General features: G+C 44.2%; 1 protein-coding gene across 1 annotated transcript in view; it reads right to left on the reverse strand.

Moving 5' to 3' along the window:
• Positions 1–17,657, reverse strand: part of LOC140374543 (IgGFc-binding protein-like) — a 51,073-nt gene that overhangs the window by 14,568 nt on the left and 18,848 nt on the right. Inside the window, exons 22-25 of the mRNA XM_072461482.1 lie at positions 2,435–2,796; positions 1,768–2,347; positions 1,079–1,677; positions 446–1,013 (exon numbers count right to left, since the gene is read on the reverse strand). Coding sequence (XP_072317583.1) covers positions 446–1,013; positions 1,079–1,677; positions 1,768–2,347; positions 2,435–2,796 — 2,109 coding nt within the window. The remainder of the gene's footprint in view (positions 1–445; positions 1,014–1,078; positions 1,678–1,767; positions 2,348–2,434; positions 2,797–17,657) is intronic.

The following is a 17,657-nucleotide window of genomic DNA, read 5'->3' on the forward strand; positions in this document are numbered from 1 at the left end:
GTTGTTGGTCCTCTGATTGGGTTTTAAACAGTAACAGCTAAAGTTAAAACACCCCACATGCCACAAAAGCATATTTTCTAGACTCTTTGTAGTTCTAGTTCCCAGTCAGTGTATCAAGTCTATCTGAGAGTTGAACCTGCTGATCCACAGGCAGATTCTCTACACCATATTAAGCAGTACAGGCTCCTGGCACACTTTATGCATGACTTTAAAAGGGCCACATGTGGTATGAGTGGATTATTCATTATCATAAATGGAGGGACATGGTCACACACCAATAAGAAAACCAGAACAGTAGTCCATAGTGTGGGAGTAGACAATTGCTCAAAAACGATGGTGTTCAAAATTGGAATTAATTGGAGTTATTAGAAGAATATATTCATTATTTTTGACTTCTTTTTTTAAACATTGTACACCTTTGATAATTAAATGAAAACAAACTTACCACAGCACTGACTGGTGCGCCAGCTGTAGACCTCGGCTCCTACTGCTTGACAAGCAGAAGTGTAGGTTGTGATAGACTGACACAGCACATCTTTTCTTCCTCTAAACAGGCAGACGTCATACACACAGTCTTCAAAATAGCCTGCAGGGTCTACTTTGGCATGGCAGTCGCGGAAAGGACCTGTAGGATCTCTGATAATGCCACAAAAATCTTCTTTCTCATATTGAACCATCTCAGTTATGTCACAATCCGGACAATTTCCTTTACATTGGTCAACACATCCCGGTATCTCTGCCACTCTCCAGCTTGCACCAAAGTCTGCTGGATTGGCAGGATTGTTACCGTTTTTAGGAATGAGATCGTCCGCTGGTTTATCATTGTAGTTGCCACATAGGCCACACACTGCTCCCATGTACACACTGGGCAGAGTTACAAAAACAGCACTTTGCCAGTTGAAGATAACCTTTAGTCCAAAGTTTGTGTGAACGACGGCGTACATCCCACTTTTGTACACATTCACATCTCCATCTTGAAGACTGATTGGGAGGTTTACTAACTCATTATTTACCTGTGAAAGAAATCAATGTGAGTATTTCAGAAAAACTATTACTACATCTCTAGCTGTAAACTCACCAGGATACGTCCTTTATGTGTTTGTGTAATCACAATGCTGATGGAGAAGACCTTGACTTCCACTAACTTAGTTAAGGAAACAGCTTTATTGCCTCTGTTGTTATTCTGCACATAAACTTCAAATGGCACTAACTCAGGATCCTCGGAGCACAGAGCAGTAAGCTGATAAACACACGTGCCTTGGAAATCAAACTTCTTCCCATCAAAGGTCTTATAATGGGGGTCACCTGTGGCCTGACATGTTTTGACAGAGATGGCTGCACACTTCCTGATGCCATCTACAACTTGACACTGCTCTCCATTCCTACAGCCTTTGTCTTTGCAATCCACCTTTTGGCTTTTGGGATCACATCTGCACCACTTCTGACAGTTCTGGTCTGCCCAAAACGACTCTCCGGGAGGAACATAACACCCGTTGTAGGTGCAGCCACATTTTTTTGCCTGAACACATCTATTTCCACTCCACAAAAAGCCCTTTCTGCAAGTGCAGCTCTCAATACAGGGGCGTTTGCATTTTGAGGGCGCGTCGGGATCAGAGCAGGTGGCAGGGCAAGCGCTGCCACAGAGCTCATACTGACTGTTGGCTGGACATCTAGGTGCTAAACAAGGAAAAATACACAATAATCAACAATCAGAAATCAAAAATAGTGTGTTCACATCAGGTTTACTTGTTTTTTTAAATTACTTACGGCATTTGGCCATTTTTCTCCATCCACTGACCACAATTCCTGCACTTTGACAAGCATCGCTGTAGGTTTCCAGAGCTTTGCAGAGGAAATATCGCTGACCCTTTCCCATGCAGATGTCATATTTACAGTTTTCAAAGTAGGCTTGTGGGCCAATGACACTATGGCATTTGCTGAATGGGCCATCTATGACCATAGTGATAAGCCCACAGTTTAAGTCTCCCTCCCATATCGTCATTAGCTTGTGTTCACATGTCTCACAATTGCCCACACAGTCATCTCTGCACAAAGCCCCTTGCGTCAGCCCCGGGACCTTCCAGCTGCTGCCGAATGCAACCACGTCTCCTGCCTGGTTGCCTGAAGGTGTGGTGAAGTCATCACTGGAGTTTCCGTTGAAGTTTCCACAAAGGCCACATGTTTTTCCACTGTAAGAGGGAGACAGGGAGAGCACCAGAGAGTGCTCCCAGTCGTACCGCACACTCAGACCAAAGTCAGTGTCAATGACCACAGAACGACCACTCTGAGAAAGGACCAGTTTGTTGCTATTCAGAGTGACAGGCAATGCCCAACGATTGTTATCAATCTAGAAGAGGGAAAGAAAAACAAAGACGTGTAAATTGTTTATAGTAATACATTTCATAATCGTGTTTAATGTTGAAAAATATCTTACCCTGACATAACCTCTCTCAGACCGGGCCACAATAATAGTTGTGTCATACACCTTTACTATGACCAGGCCAACGTATGACACTTTAACGTTGCCTCGGTTTTCATTTTGAGCGAGAACCTCAAACGCTGGAAGATTGTCACTTGGCATACAGTTTTTAGCGATGACATATGTGCAGGTGCCCATGAAGTCATAGCGTCGCCCATCAAATGTCTCGTAATGCGGATCCCCCATTGCCCAGCAGGTGGCAGGTGTTTTGGGCTTGGGCACACACATGGGAGAGCCATCAATCATCTGACACTCGAGATTGTAACCACATTTAACCGTGCTGCAAGTAGGAGATTTCATGGATTTCCCTCCATGAGCTAAAGGAAGAAAAAAATCAAATTTTTCTTGCTTACTGTTTTTTGCTCACCATATTATAAAGCCCACCATCATTAAATGGTCTATTATGGATAATTTCTCATTTATAAAGCACATCGGACTATAAAGCGCATTAAACAAAACAGACGGATAAGTCAGAGTCAGTTGAGCTGTATTAAACGCGTTCAACTCATTCAGATCAACATTATTCAACATCAAAACACACTCTGCTACCGCTAAATGACACGTTAGCATATTCACAACCATTCTCAGACAAGCTCACTTATAAACACGTAAAATCTTTTTCAGTTCATTCCTCATCCACAAATCCCTCAAATTCTTCATCTTCAGATGCCGTACATCCCCCATCCCCGGATCACGTCGGATCCATCTCCGAGTCACGCGGCAGTTCAGTGATGATTTCGGCCTTTGTGAAAGCTTGGACTAATAGTTGAGCCCAGAGTTTAAAGTCTGCGTCGTAAGTGTGTCTCTTACGATAATATAATAGATCCATGGCCAAATAGATCCATGATCCATGGTCTCTCGGCAGGAGCCATCTTGGGGTCCTTAATTTGGGGTCCTGTATTTCGGTGTCCGCGTTGTTCCTGACGTATAATGTAGTTTACATTTTGACAGAGCGCGACCCCAAAAAAGGGAACAAGCGGTAGAAAATGGATGGATGGATGGACAGAGCGCCACGAGCGCCATGTGTAGCGGTAGACTACTGTTCCCAGAATGCTTTGCATCATTCCGGAGTACCGTAAACATACTTCTAGACGTGCATCTGAGTCTTTCGTGTCCCGAGTCTTATTTATACATCGTGTACCACACAAAATCACTGCGCACTTTAAGTGCACCTTAAAGTGCGGAAAATACGGTGCTTACTATTAACTGTGGCACTTCTTTTTCAAAACTTGAAACTTTTCTCTCCCTGAGGAATCATCTACTATGCTAATGTAGCAAAGTGGGCCGGCAAGTTATAATACTGATAATTTATTAATACAATCATAAATGGTTTCACAGTTCGTTGTTTTCATAGTTTAGTCCAGTCATGCACTTTGAGACAAGTTGTCAAGTGAAGAGAGTTCACAGAAAGGCAAGACAGGGTCTTCTCCAGGGCACATGGAACGAGATGGATGTAACACGGCTCAGCTAGCGCTTGGACAGCGAGGCTTTACGCCGCGGTAGCCGGCCGGCACGCCATTTATCGCGGAGGTCGCACACCACACGGGCCCATGGTAGCACCGCGGAACACTGGACTGAGGAGCGATGTGGAGCAACCAGCAACCAGGAAGTGCAGTCAGAGGGCGACTGACGTCACCAGAGGCTAATTTATGGAGCTATGTCTAGATCAATTCACCTATCAGGGGTGTCTAAGCAGTGGCAGGGGCCCGCCTGCAGGCTATCCTGCCACACTAATGTGCCATTACGAGTGGTAGAGCCGTCTTCGTACCCACAGTATCTGCTTCACATATACAACAACGTCACCCTGTTTTTAGAGCAAGGACCAGGGAACCCTCAAACTAATTAGTTAATCCTGTGTCATAAAGGTCACACAGGTAAGTTAGGACTGTAATAATTGGACAGAGACAAAGATGTAAAAAGGGTGTACATTTATCAAGCTGCAGAATAATTTATATAAGTTAGTTCGATAAATTAAAACAGATATTTTCATGTTACCTTTGAGATTACAGTTTGACTCGCATCCAGCGTTGTCACTGCTTCACTGTAACGTGACACTTAAATAGTTCCAGATCATTTAATCACATACTCTAGTCTTAGATGGAAGAAGAAGAAAGAAAGGGGAGGACCGCATGATGTTTCATTCTATGCCCAAAGCGCGTTTGGAGACGCCACCGAGGCCGGCTTCCCGGAAGGACCCCAAACGCTGATGAATGGCATGTTAGGCTCCTGAGTTAAGGACCAGAGCGACTCAACAAGCCGACACCCGAGCCTAGATTACGGACGAGTTAGCTCCCGCTACACAAGAGTGCAGAAAGTACGTATAGATTCAACACACCAAGTGTGAGCTAAACTACCTTGAGGCCACGACGCTTTACACTGAAAATAGCACTAGTTTGTCACTATTCTTTGGCTGCCTAGTCTGCGGCTCTGCGAGCTGCCATCTTTGTTTGACGTCAGAGGTGAGGTCGGGCAACGTAACAGACCCTCCTTTTATAGGGCGCCCTCACCTCCGTCATTACCTGCAGGTGGACAATAGACCGTCCTGCTACACTAACATCACTATGTTTCCTAAAACCTACCATTATATATTTTTGGGTATACTTTGTAATAGAATTGTATTTTCTTCAAAGTTAGTTCATGGAAAATTTCTCCCTGGACAGGGTTCCAATCTATAACAATATTGATTGTATACACTACATTATTCATTTATTTTGAGAAACTTTAGGGTGCATCTGATCCAAACTCTGGTCCGATTGGAAAGGTCGGTTTTGGTCCGATTGAATCAAACTCTGGCGCGATTCGTCTGAATTGTGGAAGATACAATGTCCTCAATCAAACCAAATCCACTTCAGTTTGTATTGTGGATGCAACCACCAATTTGGTGTACAAAAATGGGTTTATGTGTGAGTGAGTTATGTGTAAGCTCCCACTCCTTCCAGGAAAAAATAAATTACCCTGTCTAGTGCATTATCCTGGTGCACCGTATCTCAGCCGACCCGATGCTGTACAGACCAAACAAGGGGCAGATGCTTGAAACTGTGGGGCTGTAACCATCTTCTGTTTGGCTATAGGAAATCTTGGCCCATGAATACTCTGTTCCTTCTGGGCACATCGCCATTAACTTTGATGTACCAAAGCCTGGTTATCAAACCCATTTAGACCCTTGAGTTCATATGCAGAACAGAAGAGATTTGAAGACTTGGATAGCATGGTCAGCTTCAATGGCCTCTGTTGCAGGGTATTTGTAGGTGATTTATTTTGAGTCTCCTTTTTTCATTTTCAAAACTTCTTTCTTTTGGCCATTTTGGACAGTGACCTGAGTACTCTGTGATGTCTGGATATAGACACTGTCAAATTTTGTCTGTGTGACCCACTCACTCTCAATAGCAGCTAGCTAGCTAGGCATATGCTATTCCCAACAAAAGCTATTTTCAATTTAGATGGCCATTCTTTGTGCTGCTCCAACAATGGACTCTGATGGAGGCGACGACACAGATCCATTACGACACATTAAACCATGACTTGGCCACACACAGGGCCAGAAATAAAGAGCTGCCATTCAACAGTCAATACTCTTTGGTGATATTCCCCATTAGATTTAAAACGGTTTGTAAAAATGTGCTAACAGATATATGACATGATTTAAAATGACCAAATTAATCTTAATAAAGATCAACAGAAATCAGAAGAAACACTTTTAAAACAATGAACTTACAGCTCTGGAAAAGCAGTGCAGCACAAAGCAGCAACAGGGAACCCATGGCTGAAAGACAATTTCCAAATGTTACTTAGTATTAATTCAATTTGAATTATCTAATGGTATTTCTTGAGCTCTTCTTACCTGCTAAGATGCACACTATAGAGACATTCAATATGCATCAATTTATACGGATACTGCCACAAAAAGGTGTGACCAATCACAATTTGAGACCTACCCACCACAAACAGGACTTAATGTGAGATAGAACAGTGTGTGCGTGCGTGTGTGTGTGTGTTTACAAAGGAACAAGGACTTTAATAATAAATAACACACCCATTTGAGTCAATTTCATGACACAAAAGATGTTGGGAATCAGAGCTCTATAAATTCTGAATGTACTAATGGGCACAAACTTTTGTATTTAACATATGTATATTCCCATAAGACTTGGTTTGAGAGAAATAAATACTCCCCTCCTTGAACCAACACCTTAAAGTGGTGGAGGGGTTCGAGTGCCCGAATGATCCCAGGAGCTATGTTGTCGGGGGCTTTTCTTAATTTTTTATTTACAGATACAAAACAGTAACAATAGTATATTAGAACAACAACGGCCCCTGCCGGTCTTCGGACTCTGCTCTCTGCATTTTACAGAGATGGCGCTAACGCGCCCTCATTGTGTGTATTAACTAAGAACTAAGACAGCGACACATTGTACATGGCCAATGCTGTGCTTAACCAGTGCAAATTAACACAATTGTCGGTCAAATTTGCGGCTCCGCCACACACAGACCGTGACACTTGAAATAAAAATTTTAATCACTTTTGATGGCCCGCTTGTGTAGATGATTTTCCCTAAATATGAGCTTGATCGGGCAATCGCCCACGGATGAATTTGTTTAAGTGTGAAGCGTAAATGTGAACATTTCAGAGATTGTGCGTTTTTATCCCATTTGTGACGTATATTTGCGGCTCCGCCGCACAGAAACCGTAACACTTGGAATAAAAATTTGAATAACTTTTTTTGCCCCGCTTGTGTAGATTATTTTCCCCAAATTTGAGGAATCGGGCTGTCGCCTTAGGAGGAGTTCGTTAGAGTGTGAAGCGTAAAAATGTGGTAGTTTTACAGATTTTGCGTTTTTTCCATAGGGATAACATGGGATGTTTCAGTCATCGCTACGGGTACGCCGTACAAAATATGACTTTGTCTCCCATACTTTTATGATCGGGATGGCAAATTAGAATTGTGTGCAAAATGTCATGTCATCTGGAAAAACTCTATTGTTTATAGGCCACTCTGAAGGCCAAATTGTCCAAATTCTGGGAAAAGTTTGCAGCACTGCCGCACAGAGATTGTAAAAGTGATCCCAAAAATTTTAATAACTGTAGATGCCCAACTTGTCTAGAGGACGTACACCGATTTTGAGGTCGGTGGGCAAAATGCCCTAGGAGGGGTTTGTTAAAGTGTGAAGCATAAATGTGAACATTTCAGAGATTTTGCATGTTTCCCATTTGTGACAGTATATTTGCGGCTCCGCCGCACAGAGACCGTAACACTTGGAATAAAAATGTTAATAACTATTGATGCCCCGCTATTGTAGATGATTTTACCCAAATATGAGCTTGATCGGGCAATCACCCACGGAGGAGTTCGTTAAAGTGTGAAGCGTAAAAAATTGGTAATTTTAGAGATTTTGCAATTTTTCCATAGAGATAACATGGGAGGCTTCAGTCATCGCTACGGATACGCCGTACAAAATATGACTTTGGCTCTCATACTTTTATGATCGGGATGCCAAATTAGAACTTTGTGCAAAATGTCATGTTATTTGGAAAAACTCTTATTGTTTATAGGCCACTCTAAACACCAAATAGTTCAAATTCTGGGAAAAGTTTGCGGCTTTGCCGCACATACACCGTTTAACAAATCAAAATAATTTGAATAACTTTTGATGCCAAAGTGCTGAAGATGATTCTAATCCAATTTTAGGTTGATCGGGCAAACGCCCTTGGAGGAGTTCGTTAAAGTGTGAAACATAAAAATGTAAAAATTTGGGCATATGTCTGATTAAAATAGAATTTTGGGCAAAGTTTTGAACATTTTTGTAAAACTAATTTATGTCCGTCAATGTTAATTTAAAGGTCACTCTGTAGGGGGCGCTATCAAAGCCATTGACATTTTTTCACCATAAACTGGTCCACACTTGAAAGTTTAACAACTGATTCAAATTTGGTCCTATTCTGACTCGTTTTGTTCAAATGGGAGCAATTTTTAGATTTGCAAAATTACTGACTCAGCGTGTTTTCATTTTCCCACAGGGTAAGTCTAGGGGCATGGCCACAACAATATATATTTTTTGTCCGTACGAGAGGAATGCGTGTCCCGAATTTTGTAGCTCTACGACAAAGTTGACGTCGGGGCATCTCCCATAGGCGCAATGTATTTTGACTTTTGTTGGTGGTGTTTTTTAATGAAAAAAAAATGGCCCAGAAAAAACTGAATTTTTCGCCGATTCTGAATTTCGGACAGAGTTTTGTGAGTTTTTTGAGCATGTTCAGGGGGTCAAATTAGAGCTCAAAGAGCAGAAGAAGAACAAGAAAAAAAATTAAAGCCGGCCTTCCAACTCTGCTCTTGTATTTTACAGAGATGGCGCTAACGCGCCCTCATTGTGTGTGTTATCTAAGAACTAGAAAGAAATTTGCGACTCCGCCACACAGAAACCGTGACACTTGAAATAAAAAAATGTATAACTTTTGATGCCCCGCTTGTGTAGATTTTCCCCAAATATGAGCTTGATCGGGCAATCGCCCTAGGGATGATCAAAGACCAAATCCCACTCCTTTTTTGTGATAACCCCGTTTCTGTGGAGCCTGTTTCCCAAAATTGGTCTTCTTTTAAACCTGTCACTCTAGGGGACATCTCAGCTTTGGTGACCAAGATGAAACCCTCCTCTTGTACATCTGATGCCCTTCCCTGCAGGCTCTTCCTTAAAGTGTTTGATGTTATTGGCCCCTGGGTTACCAAAATGGTAAATCTCTCTCTTTCTATCGGTGTGTTTCCTGGTCCATTTAAACATGCCATAGTAGAGCCATTACTCAAAAAGACAAATTTAGACCCGACAGACCCAAAATGTTTCAGACCTATTTCAAAGCTCCCTTTCATGTCCAAGATCCTAGAGAAGGTGGTCTCTGAACAATTATCAGATTTCCTTGAACAGTCCAACATTCACGACTCTTTTGAATCTGGTTTCCGCAAACGTCATTCAACGGAAACCGCATTGCTAAAAGTGTCCAGTGACATCATGATGTCTGCTGATTCTGGAAAATGCACTGTTCTAGTTTTGCTGGATCTGTCTGCAGCCTTCGACACTGTCGACCATAATGTACTGTTAAACAAATTGAGGGACCTGATTGGACTATCAGGGTCAGTTCTTCATTGGTTTCCCTCATATTTATCCGGTCAGAGCTTTAGTGTCGCTGCAAACCAAATAATGTCTGATTCAGCTGATCTGTTGTGTGGAGTTCCTCAGGGCTCCGTTTTGGGTCCCGTCTTATTTTTGGTTATATAATCCCCCTGGGAATGATCATTAAAGAGTTTAGTGATGTGTCCTATCACCTGTTCGCTGACGATATTCAGCTATATTGCTCTTTTAAACCTTCTGAGATCCAAAAGCTGAACTACTTCAGTCAGTTGTTTAGTGCAAATGCAACAATGGCTCAGTAAAAACTCTCTGCAGCTAAATGCAGACAAAACAGAAACACTGATTATTGCCCCTGATGATGCCATTCCAGGGATAAACCAGTACTTGGGTGTTTTAGGCCAGACTGCTAAACCAAGTCTTAGAAACTTGAGGGTTATCTTTGACAAAGACATGTCTTTAGAGCACCACTCCAAGCTGTTGACGAGGAACTGTTTCTTTCAGTTGAGGGAAATCTCCAAACTCAGGAAAATGGTGTCTCAAAATGATCTGGAACTCATAATTCATGCTTTTGTCTCTTCACGTTTAGACTAGACTATTGTAACAGTTTGTTTTCCTGTCTAAACAAGAAGGAGCTCTCTCGTCTGCAGATGGTCCAGAACTCTGCAGAGAGGATCTTGACCCGCACAAATAGAAGGGCCCACATTTCACCCATTCTCAATGCCCTTCACTGGCTGCCGGTCTCCTACCGGATACAGTTTAAGATTTTAGTCCTGACTTTTAGAGCTTTGCATGGTCAGGTCCCTTTGTACATCAGCGATCTGATTAAACCGTACACTCCCCCTCGCTCACTGAGGTCTTTGGATCAGAAACTGCTGTTGGTTCCTCGCACTCGTTTTCGGACCAGAGGAGACAGATCCTTCCAGGCTGTTGCGCCCAGACTCTGGAATGATCTTTCGCTCTCCCTACGGTCACTGGACTCTGTTGTTGCTTTTAAGGGTCAGCTCAAAACCTTTTTATTTAGTCAAGCCTTTTAAATTGGATTTGCTTTAGGGACTGATTTGACTGTAATTGTTGTATGTGTATTGCTCACTGTAGGTTTTTTTTTTTTTATTGTTTTATTCTGTGTTTTTGTGAAGCACTTTGTGACGTCTGTCTGTGAAAGGTGCTATACTAATACAATTTACTTGCTTACTTACTTTACTTAGAGTCCTGTCATATAGATACTGTCAATTTGTGTTGAGGATTAGGTGCCTTTGTGAGCGGTCTGATAACACACGACTCCAGGAATCATTACTTTCTGACATCATATTCTGACTGTTGTGCCTTTTTAAGCTGGAGTCTGTGAGATTTGTTCAGTTAGACCTGGGAGGGAGAGACGACTCTGTCAGGGAAAGCATTTTGGCTTGCGCACCGCTAAAATAAAGACCAACATTTGAACAAGACAACTTGGTTCTTTTCTGCCTTTTTTCTCTGGCACCGTTTATGTATTTTTTCCGCAACAGTGGCTCGGGCATCGGTTTTGGATGCCTTCTGGGCGCCTCCCTGGGGAGGTGTTTCGGGCATGTCCCACCGGGAAGAGGCCCCTTGGGAGACCCAGGACACGCTGGAGGGACTATGTCTCTCGGCTGGCCTTTGAATGCCCCGGGATCCCCCTGGAGGAGTTGGAGGAAGTGTCTGGGGAGAGTGAAGAGTGGGAGCCCCTGCTTAGACTGCTGCCCCCGCGACCCGACTCCGGATAAGTGGAAGCAAATGGATGGATGTGTAGCAGTATAGGCTGCAGGCAGGTTCTACTACTGATCAGACTTTCTATTGGCTGACGGTGACGTCAACCACTCTTAAAAGCGCTTCCGTCCTTACCTTGCGCCCTCTGACTTCGCGCTCTTACTTCCGGGTTCCCGATGTTTACGCCGCACACGCCACTCTCAGTGCTTGCTGCCATGGGCCCGCGCGCTCTGTGTGCCGCCCGTTATGCCGGCTAACGGGCGTGCTATTGTTTACACTCTGTCCAGTCCTCCGTCGCACTTATCCAGCTGCAGATCTGAGCCATGGAGCTAGGATGCACTGTCGCCGCCTTGCCTTGCCCTCTTGTTGGCTTCTTGCCTTGCAGTAGTGTCTTTCCTGCTTTATGTGACTGTTCTACACCGTTCCAAACTATTTGGGAATGACCTGAGCGTCGGACAATGAACTGTGCGTAAATTATTCCAACTGTAATGTCCAATTAACTTATTGACCATGTACAAATAAACATTTATTTTTGCTAACCTCAAGTCTCTGCCTATCAACGATGAACCTACGTGCCTTATATTTAGCTGGTCCTGGGCCAACTCCCAGGTGGCGTTGTTGGCTTTTATAAAACATGAGATGGTTTAGTCTGGTTTAGCCACTATGGACAGAAGGGCTAAGCTAACGACCCTCGGAATACCACAGATGGATGGATGGATAAATACACAAGAAAAAAGGTTTATAGTTTTGATAGTATCTTAAAATGTTGGTCACACAAAACATTGCTGGGCGGGTGGTGTTATTTCAAACATTCAGCGGTGCACATTGGTGTAACCAAATATTGCAATCTAGTTTATATTGAGTGATGCACAACTGTGATAAGAAATATACTGTTAATAGTTGCACAATACTGACATGTTGAATAATTTGAAAAGCAAAAAGGGTTGAAGGCACTCAAGAGAGCTAGGAATTTTCCTACATTTTCCTAAATCCCTCAAGTGCCTTTTTTATTCTGATCCCAAATCTGAAGGCCATCTGGGTACAATATTTTTGAAAACACTAGTTTTCCAGTAGCTTTTAACATTTTGGGAACATGTTGAATACTTAATCTATGTAAGATTCTCATTCTCATCATCCATTGCATCTGTGCTAATCCTAATTCAAATCAAATGTTTTTGTTACGCTTGTTCAATGGGAGGGTGACAGCAGACCTGACCAACCTAATGCTTAAGCAATCATGCAGCATGGGAAATGTAGTGTCATCCGTCATACAGGGATAACAAACAGAAGGTGCAAACATTTGTTAAGAGGAACAAGTAAATACGGCTCACCCTTATAAAGTTTGCATTAGCTTTGGTGTTCTATGATTAAAAGTGTGCATTAGCATTAGCTTAGGAGTGTCCTCATAAGTCATCCAATAAGGTTAGTGTGGAAAAATATGAGATGACAATTGGTTAACAGTCAATAATAAGTGTATTTGCATCCCTAGACTGATGTAGCAGAGACTGATAAGAAGTTATTTGGGTTTCAATTCCACTCATACATCTTTTCCACTGCTTTTCACACACATCACTTTGGCACAAAAATCTCAGTATACACAATATTATAGAGCATATACAATTTATGTATTTTGGAATTAATGTCATCACATCAAGCACTTAAGTAGCAAGATGCTTACATGACAAATAAAAAATATCAAGTTCAAATTTGCACTAGTGCTGTTTTTGTACTGTACATGTGGTGGGATGGGTGAATGTGTAGTGGTTGAAATGGCATGTCTTGTTTTGTTTCAGTGAGTCTTTGTGACCATTGTTTGTCCAACAGGAATTTCTCTATAAGAAGACAATAAAGGCAGATCTAATCTCATCTAAAATGCAAAATTGTATTTATTCCATTTACTCTTTGTAAACTGTTACTAACAACATTTAGCCATATTTTATGTTTTTTTGGATTAGAAGATATTTTGCTAACGAACGAGACATTTCCCTTCTTGAACCCAAGCGGGCTTCAAGGTGCAGGACTATTGAACTGTTGAGGGTCCTCTGATTGTGATCTATACTCGAAAAAGTATGTTGCTAAAGGTTTCAACATGAACTCAAAACCTTTAGGTTGAATGGCACCATGGATGTGCTAAAAATAGCCCCATAAACCATATAAAAGGTATTTTCAGCCCAGCTCCAAAAAATATTTTTTACTAAAGTTCAGTACTTTTACTTTTGTAACCTGCCTATTTAAGGTTTTGCAATAATGCTGCTTAACGTGATGTTAAATGTCTTCAAATCTAAGGAAAGTGACAGTGAGGATGTTGAAAGCAATAATAGCATAAACTCTGTCCTTTCAAGGCCATTTCTCTGAGCCCCGCTAAAACAACTTCTCAAAAAAAAAAACAATAAGGAGAACGGAATGTGAGATGTTTTTATTTGTCAGTTAAAGAAAAATGCTTAAAACGTATACAGCTGTATCTTTGTCCAGTCAGCTGAAGGTGGATGATAGGTCCCATCACCACAAGACGGAGCTGTTAGTCCAAAATAAGCGAGGAGAAACAGGTAATACATTCCCATAACCGAGGGGATAGGAGAAGATTGTAGGCTGTGTAGTCATCCTGCTTATGAGAAAAAAACATGTGTCACAAGGCTGGTTATGGACATTATAATAAATATGCAAAATAAATGCTTTTTGTTTGTTTGTTTTTACCTCTAAACTCGATCATTTTCTTCATGTGCAAGAACTAGAGGCCACTGTGAAAATAACAAATAACAAGTTAAATTCATTCCACACAACAAAAAATTCTAAAAGTTGAAATCTCAAATTGATACAGCACCCAGCAGAGACTTAAGTGTCCCTGGATAATAATAATGATAAATAATAATACTGAACTTTACAGCCGCTATTCAGTATTCAACAGCTGGTCATCTAGTTGGTGCCCTAAAACAATGTAGTCTTTGTTGACAATTGGAGTGCGCTTTGGGGAAAGCCCAGGCTGATATGCAGGATGGCATCCATCCAATTTCGTAGGGTACATCCCTATTAGTTTGGAATCTGACCGATAGCCTTAGTCGTCTAAAGTGACCAACCAGGGATGAGCCCCAGGCGCAGAGCAGCAGTGTAAGATGCTCCTCTGTGGCTGAACTCTCGCCCGCTCTGTCACAAATGAAGTGTTCAGATTCAAGGCAGATAGAGAGATAGTGTATTTGTCCCTCGTGCAAATAATGCCAAAAGGTCAAATCTCAGAAAAACTATTTCAGGCGTCAGACCAAATGACTTAAGAAAAATAACACTCGCAAATGATGCAAATAAACAAATAAATACGCATATAAAATGTGGACTCCTCCTTGAACCGACACCTTAACGTGGTGGAGGGGTTTGAGCGCCCGACTGATCCCAGGAGCTATGTTTCGGGGGCTTCAAGCCCCTGGTAGGGTCTCCCAAGGCAAACAGGTCCTAGGTGACGGGTCAGACAAAGAGCAGTTCAGAAGCCCATTATGAAGCACAAAAAAACAAGGCCAGTTACATCGCCCGGATTGTTGTCACCATGGCCCCATCCTGGAGCCAGGCCAGGGGTGGGTGCTCAAAGGCGAGCGCCTGGTGGCCAGGTCTTTCCCCACGGGGCCCGGCCGGGCACAGCCTGAAAGAGCGACATGGGGCCGCCCTCCCATGGGCCCACCACCTGCAGGAGGATCCATAAGGGGCCGGTGCAGAGTGATCTGGGCGGCCGTCGACGGCAGCGGTCTCGACGACCAGATCTCCGGACACAGAGACTAACTCTGGGGACATGGAATGTCACCTCGGTGGGGGGGAAAGAGCTTGAGCTTGTGCGGGAGGTTGAGCGGTATTGACTAGATATAGTCGGCCTCACCTCCACGCACAGTTTGGGTTCTGGAACCCATCTCCTTGAGAGGGGCTGGACGCTCCACTTCTCTGGTGTTGCCCGCGGGGAGAGGCGGCGGACTCGTGTGGGCTTGCTTATAGCCCCTCAGCTCAGCCGCCACGTGTTGGAGTTCACCCCGGTGGACGAGAGGGTCGCGTCCCTTCGCCTTCGCGTAGGGAACAGGTCTCTCGCAGTTGTGTCGGCCTACGGGCCAAATAGCAGTGCAGAGTAGCCGGCCTTCTTGGAGTCCTTGGGAGGGGTACTAGACAGTGCACCGACCGGGGACTCCGTTGTTCTACTGGGGGACTTCAACGCCCACGTGGGCAATGACAGTGACACCTGGAGAGGGGTGATCGCGAAGAACGGCTTCCCCGATCTGAACCTGCGCGGTGTTCAGTTATTGGACTTCTGTGCTAGCCACGGATTGTCCATAACGAACACCATGTTCAAGCATAAGGGTGTCCATCAGTGCACGTGGCACCAGGACACCCTAGGCCGGAGGTCAATGATCGACTTTGTTGTCGTGTCATCTGACCTCCGGCCGCGTGTCATGGACACTCGGGTGAAGAGAGGGACAGAGTTGTCAACTGATCACCACCTGGTGGTGATTTGGATCCGCTGGCGGAGGAGGAAGCCAGAGAGACTTGGCAGACCCAAGCGCATTGTGAAGGTCTATTGGGAACGTCTTGCGGAGCCCTGTCAGTAGGGTATTCAACTCCCAGATCCCGGGGGAGGCTGGAGACATTGAGTCCGAGTGATCCATGTTCTCCACCGGCATTGTTGATGCGGCTGCGTGGAGCTGTGGTCGCAAGGTCGCAAACCCCCGAACCCGGTAGTGGACCCCGGAAGTAAGGGATACCGTCAGACTGAAGAAGGAGGCCTATCAGGCCACTCTGGCTTGTAGGTCTCCTAAGGTCAGCGACAGGTATCGGCAGGCCAGGCGGGCCGCAGATTGTACTGTCGCAGAGGCAAAAACCCGTGGCTGGGAGGAGTTTGGGGAGGCCATGGAGGAGGACTATCGGTCGGCCCCAAAGAAATTCTGGCAAACCGTCCGGCGCCTCAGGAGAGGGAAGCAGTGCTTCACCAACATTGTTTACGTGTTGGTGAGGACCTCCTTAATCCCACCGTCGGGACTCCATCACCCAAGCTGAAGTCACTGAGGTTTTTCGCAAACTCCTCAGTGGCAGGGCTCCGGGGGTGGATGAGATCCGCCCTGAGTACCTAAAGTCTCTGGATGTTGTAGGACTGTCTTGGCTGACACGTCTCTGCAACGTCGCGTGGCGGTTGGGGACAGTGCCTCTACACTGGCAGACCAGGGTGGTGGTCCCTCTGTTCAAGAAGGGGGACTGGAGGGTGTTTTCCAACTACAGAGGGATCACACTCCTCAGCCTTCCCGGTAAGGTCTATTCCAGGGTACTGGAGAGGAGAATCCGACCGATAGTCGAACCTCGGATTTAGGAGGCGCAGAGTGGTTTTCGTCCTGGTCGTGGACCACTGGACCAGCTCTATACTCTCCATCGGGTGCTCGAGGGTTCATGGGAGTTTGCCCAACCAGTCCACATGTGCTTTGTGGATCTGGAGAAGGCTTTCGATCGTGTCCCTCGGGGTGTCCTTTGGGGGGTGCTCCGGGAGTATGCGGTCCGGGGCCCTTTGCTCAGGGCTGTCCGGTCCCTGTATGACCGAAGCAGGAGCTGTGTTCGCATTGCCGGCAGTAAGTCAGATCTGTTCCCAGTTCATGTTGGACTCCGCCAGGGCTGCCCTTTGTCACCGGTGCTGTTCATAGTTTTTATGGACAGAATTTCTAGGTGCGGACAAGGGTTGGAGGGTGTCCGCTTTGGGGACCACAGGATCTCCTCTCTGCTGTTTGCAATGTCTTTTGGAGGTCAATTTCCTCCAAATCGCTTTTAGTGAATTAATTAGTGACTATAACATAGATCTTCTAGCTCTAACTGAAATTTGGCTTCAACAAGATGATTATGTCAAACTAAATGAGTCCACCCCACCCATGTTAACTTTTAGACCGCCAGGAGCACAGGCCGAGGTGGTGGTGTGGCAGTGATCTCATATTCAAGCCTACTCACGAGTCCTAAAATTAACAATGCATTTCGCTCATTTGAATGTCTCATGCAAAAAGGAGTTTTGTTCATAGTTATCTACCAACCTCCGAGTTTTCTGACTTTATAAGTAGTTATAGCTGGAGACTTCAATATCCACGTGAACGTGAGTGATAACTTCCTCAGTAATTCCTTCAGCACCCTGTTAGACAGCATTGGTTTTGCTCGAAATGTAAATAAACCGACTCACAGTCATAAGCACACTCTGGATCTTGTCCTAACATATGGAATAGAGATTAGTGACCTCATTGTCTTCCCTCAAAACCCTATATTGTCAGATACTTTCCTAATTACCTTTCAGTTTATTCAAGGAATAAACATATAATGAAAAGGACAATTTCCGAAAAATCTATCT

Source organism: Eucyclogobius newberryi, unplaced genomic scaffold, assembly GCF_026437365.1.
Source record: "Eucyclogobius newberryi isolate DKJ021-1_F unplaced genomic scaffold, fEucNew1.0.hap1 SCAF_3, whole genome shotgun sequence".
NCBI lineage: Eukaryota > Metazoa > Chordata > Actinopteri > Gobiiformes > Gobiidae > Eucyclogobius > Eucyclogobius newberryi.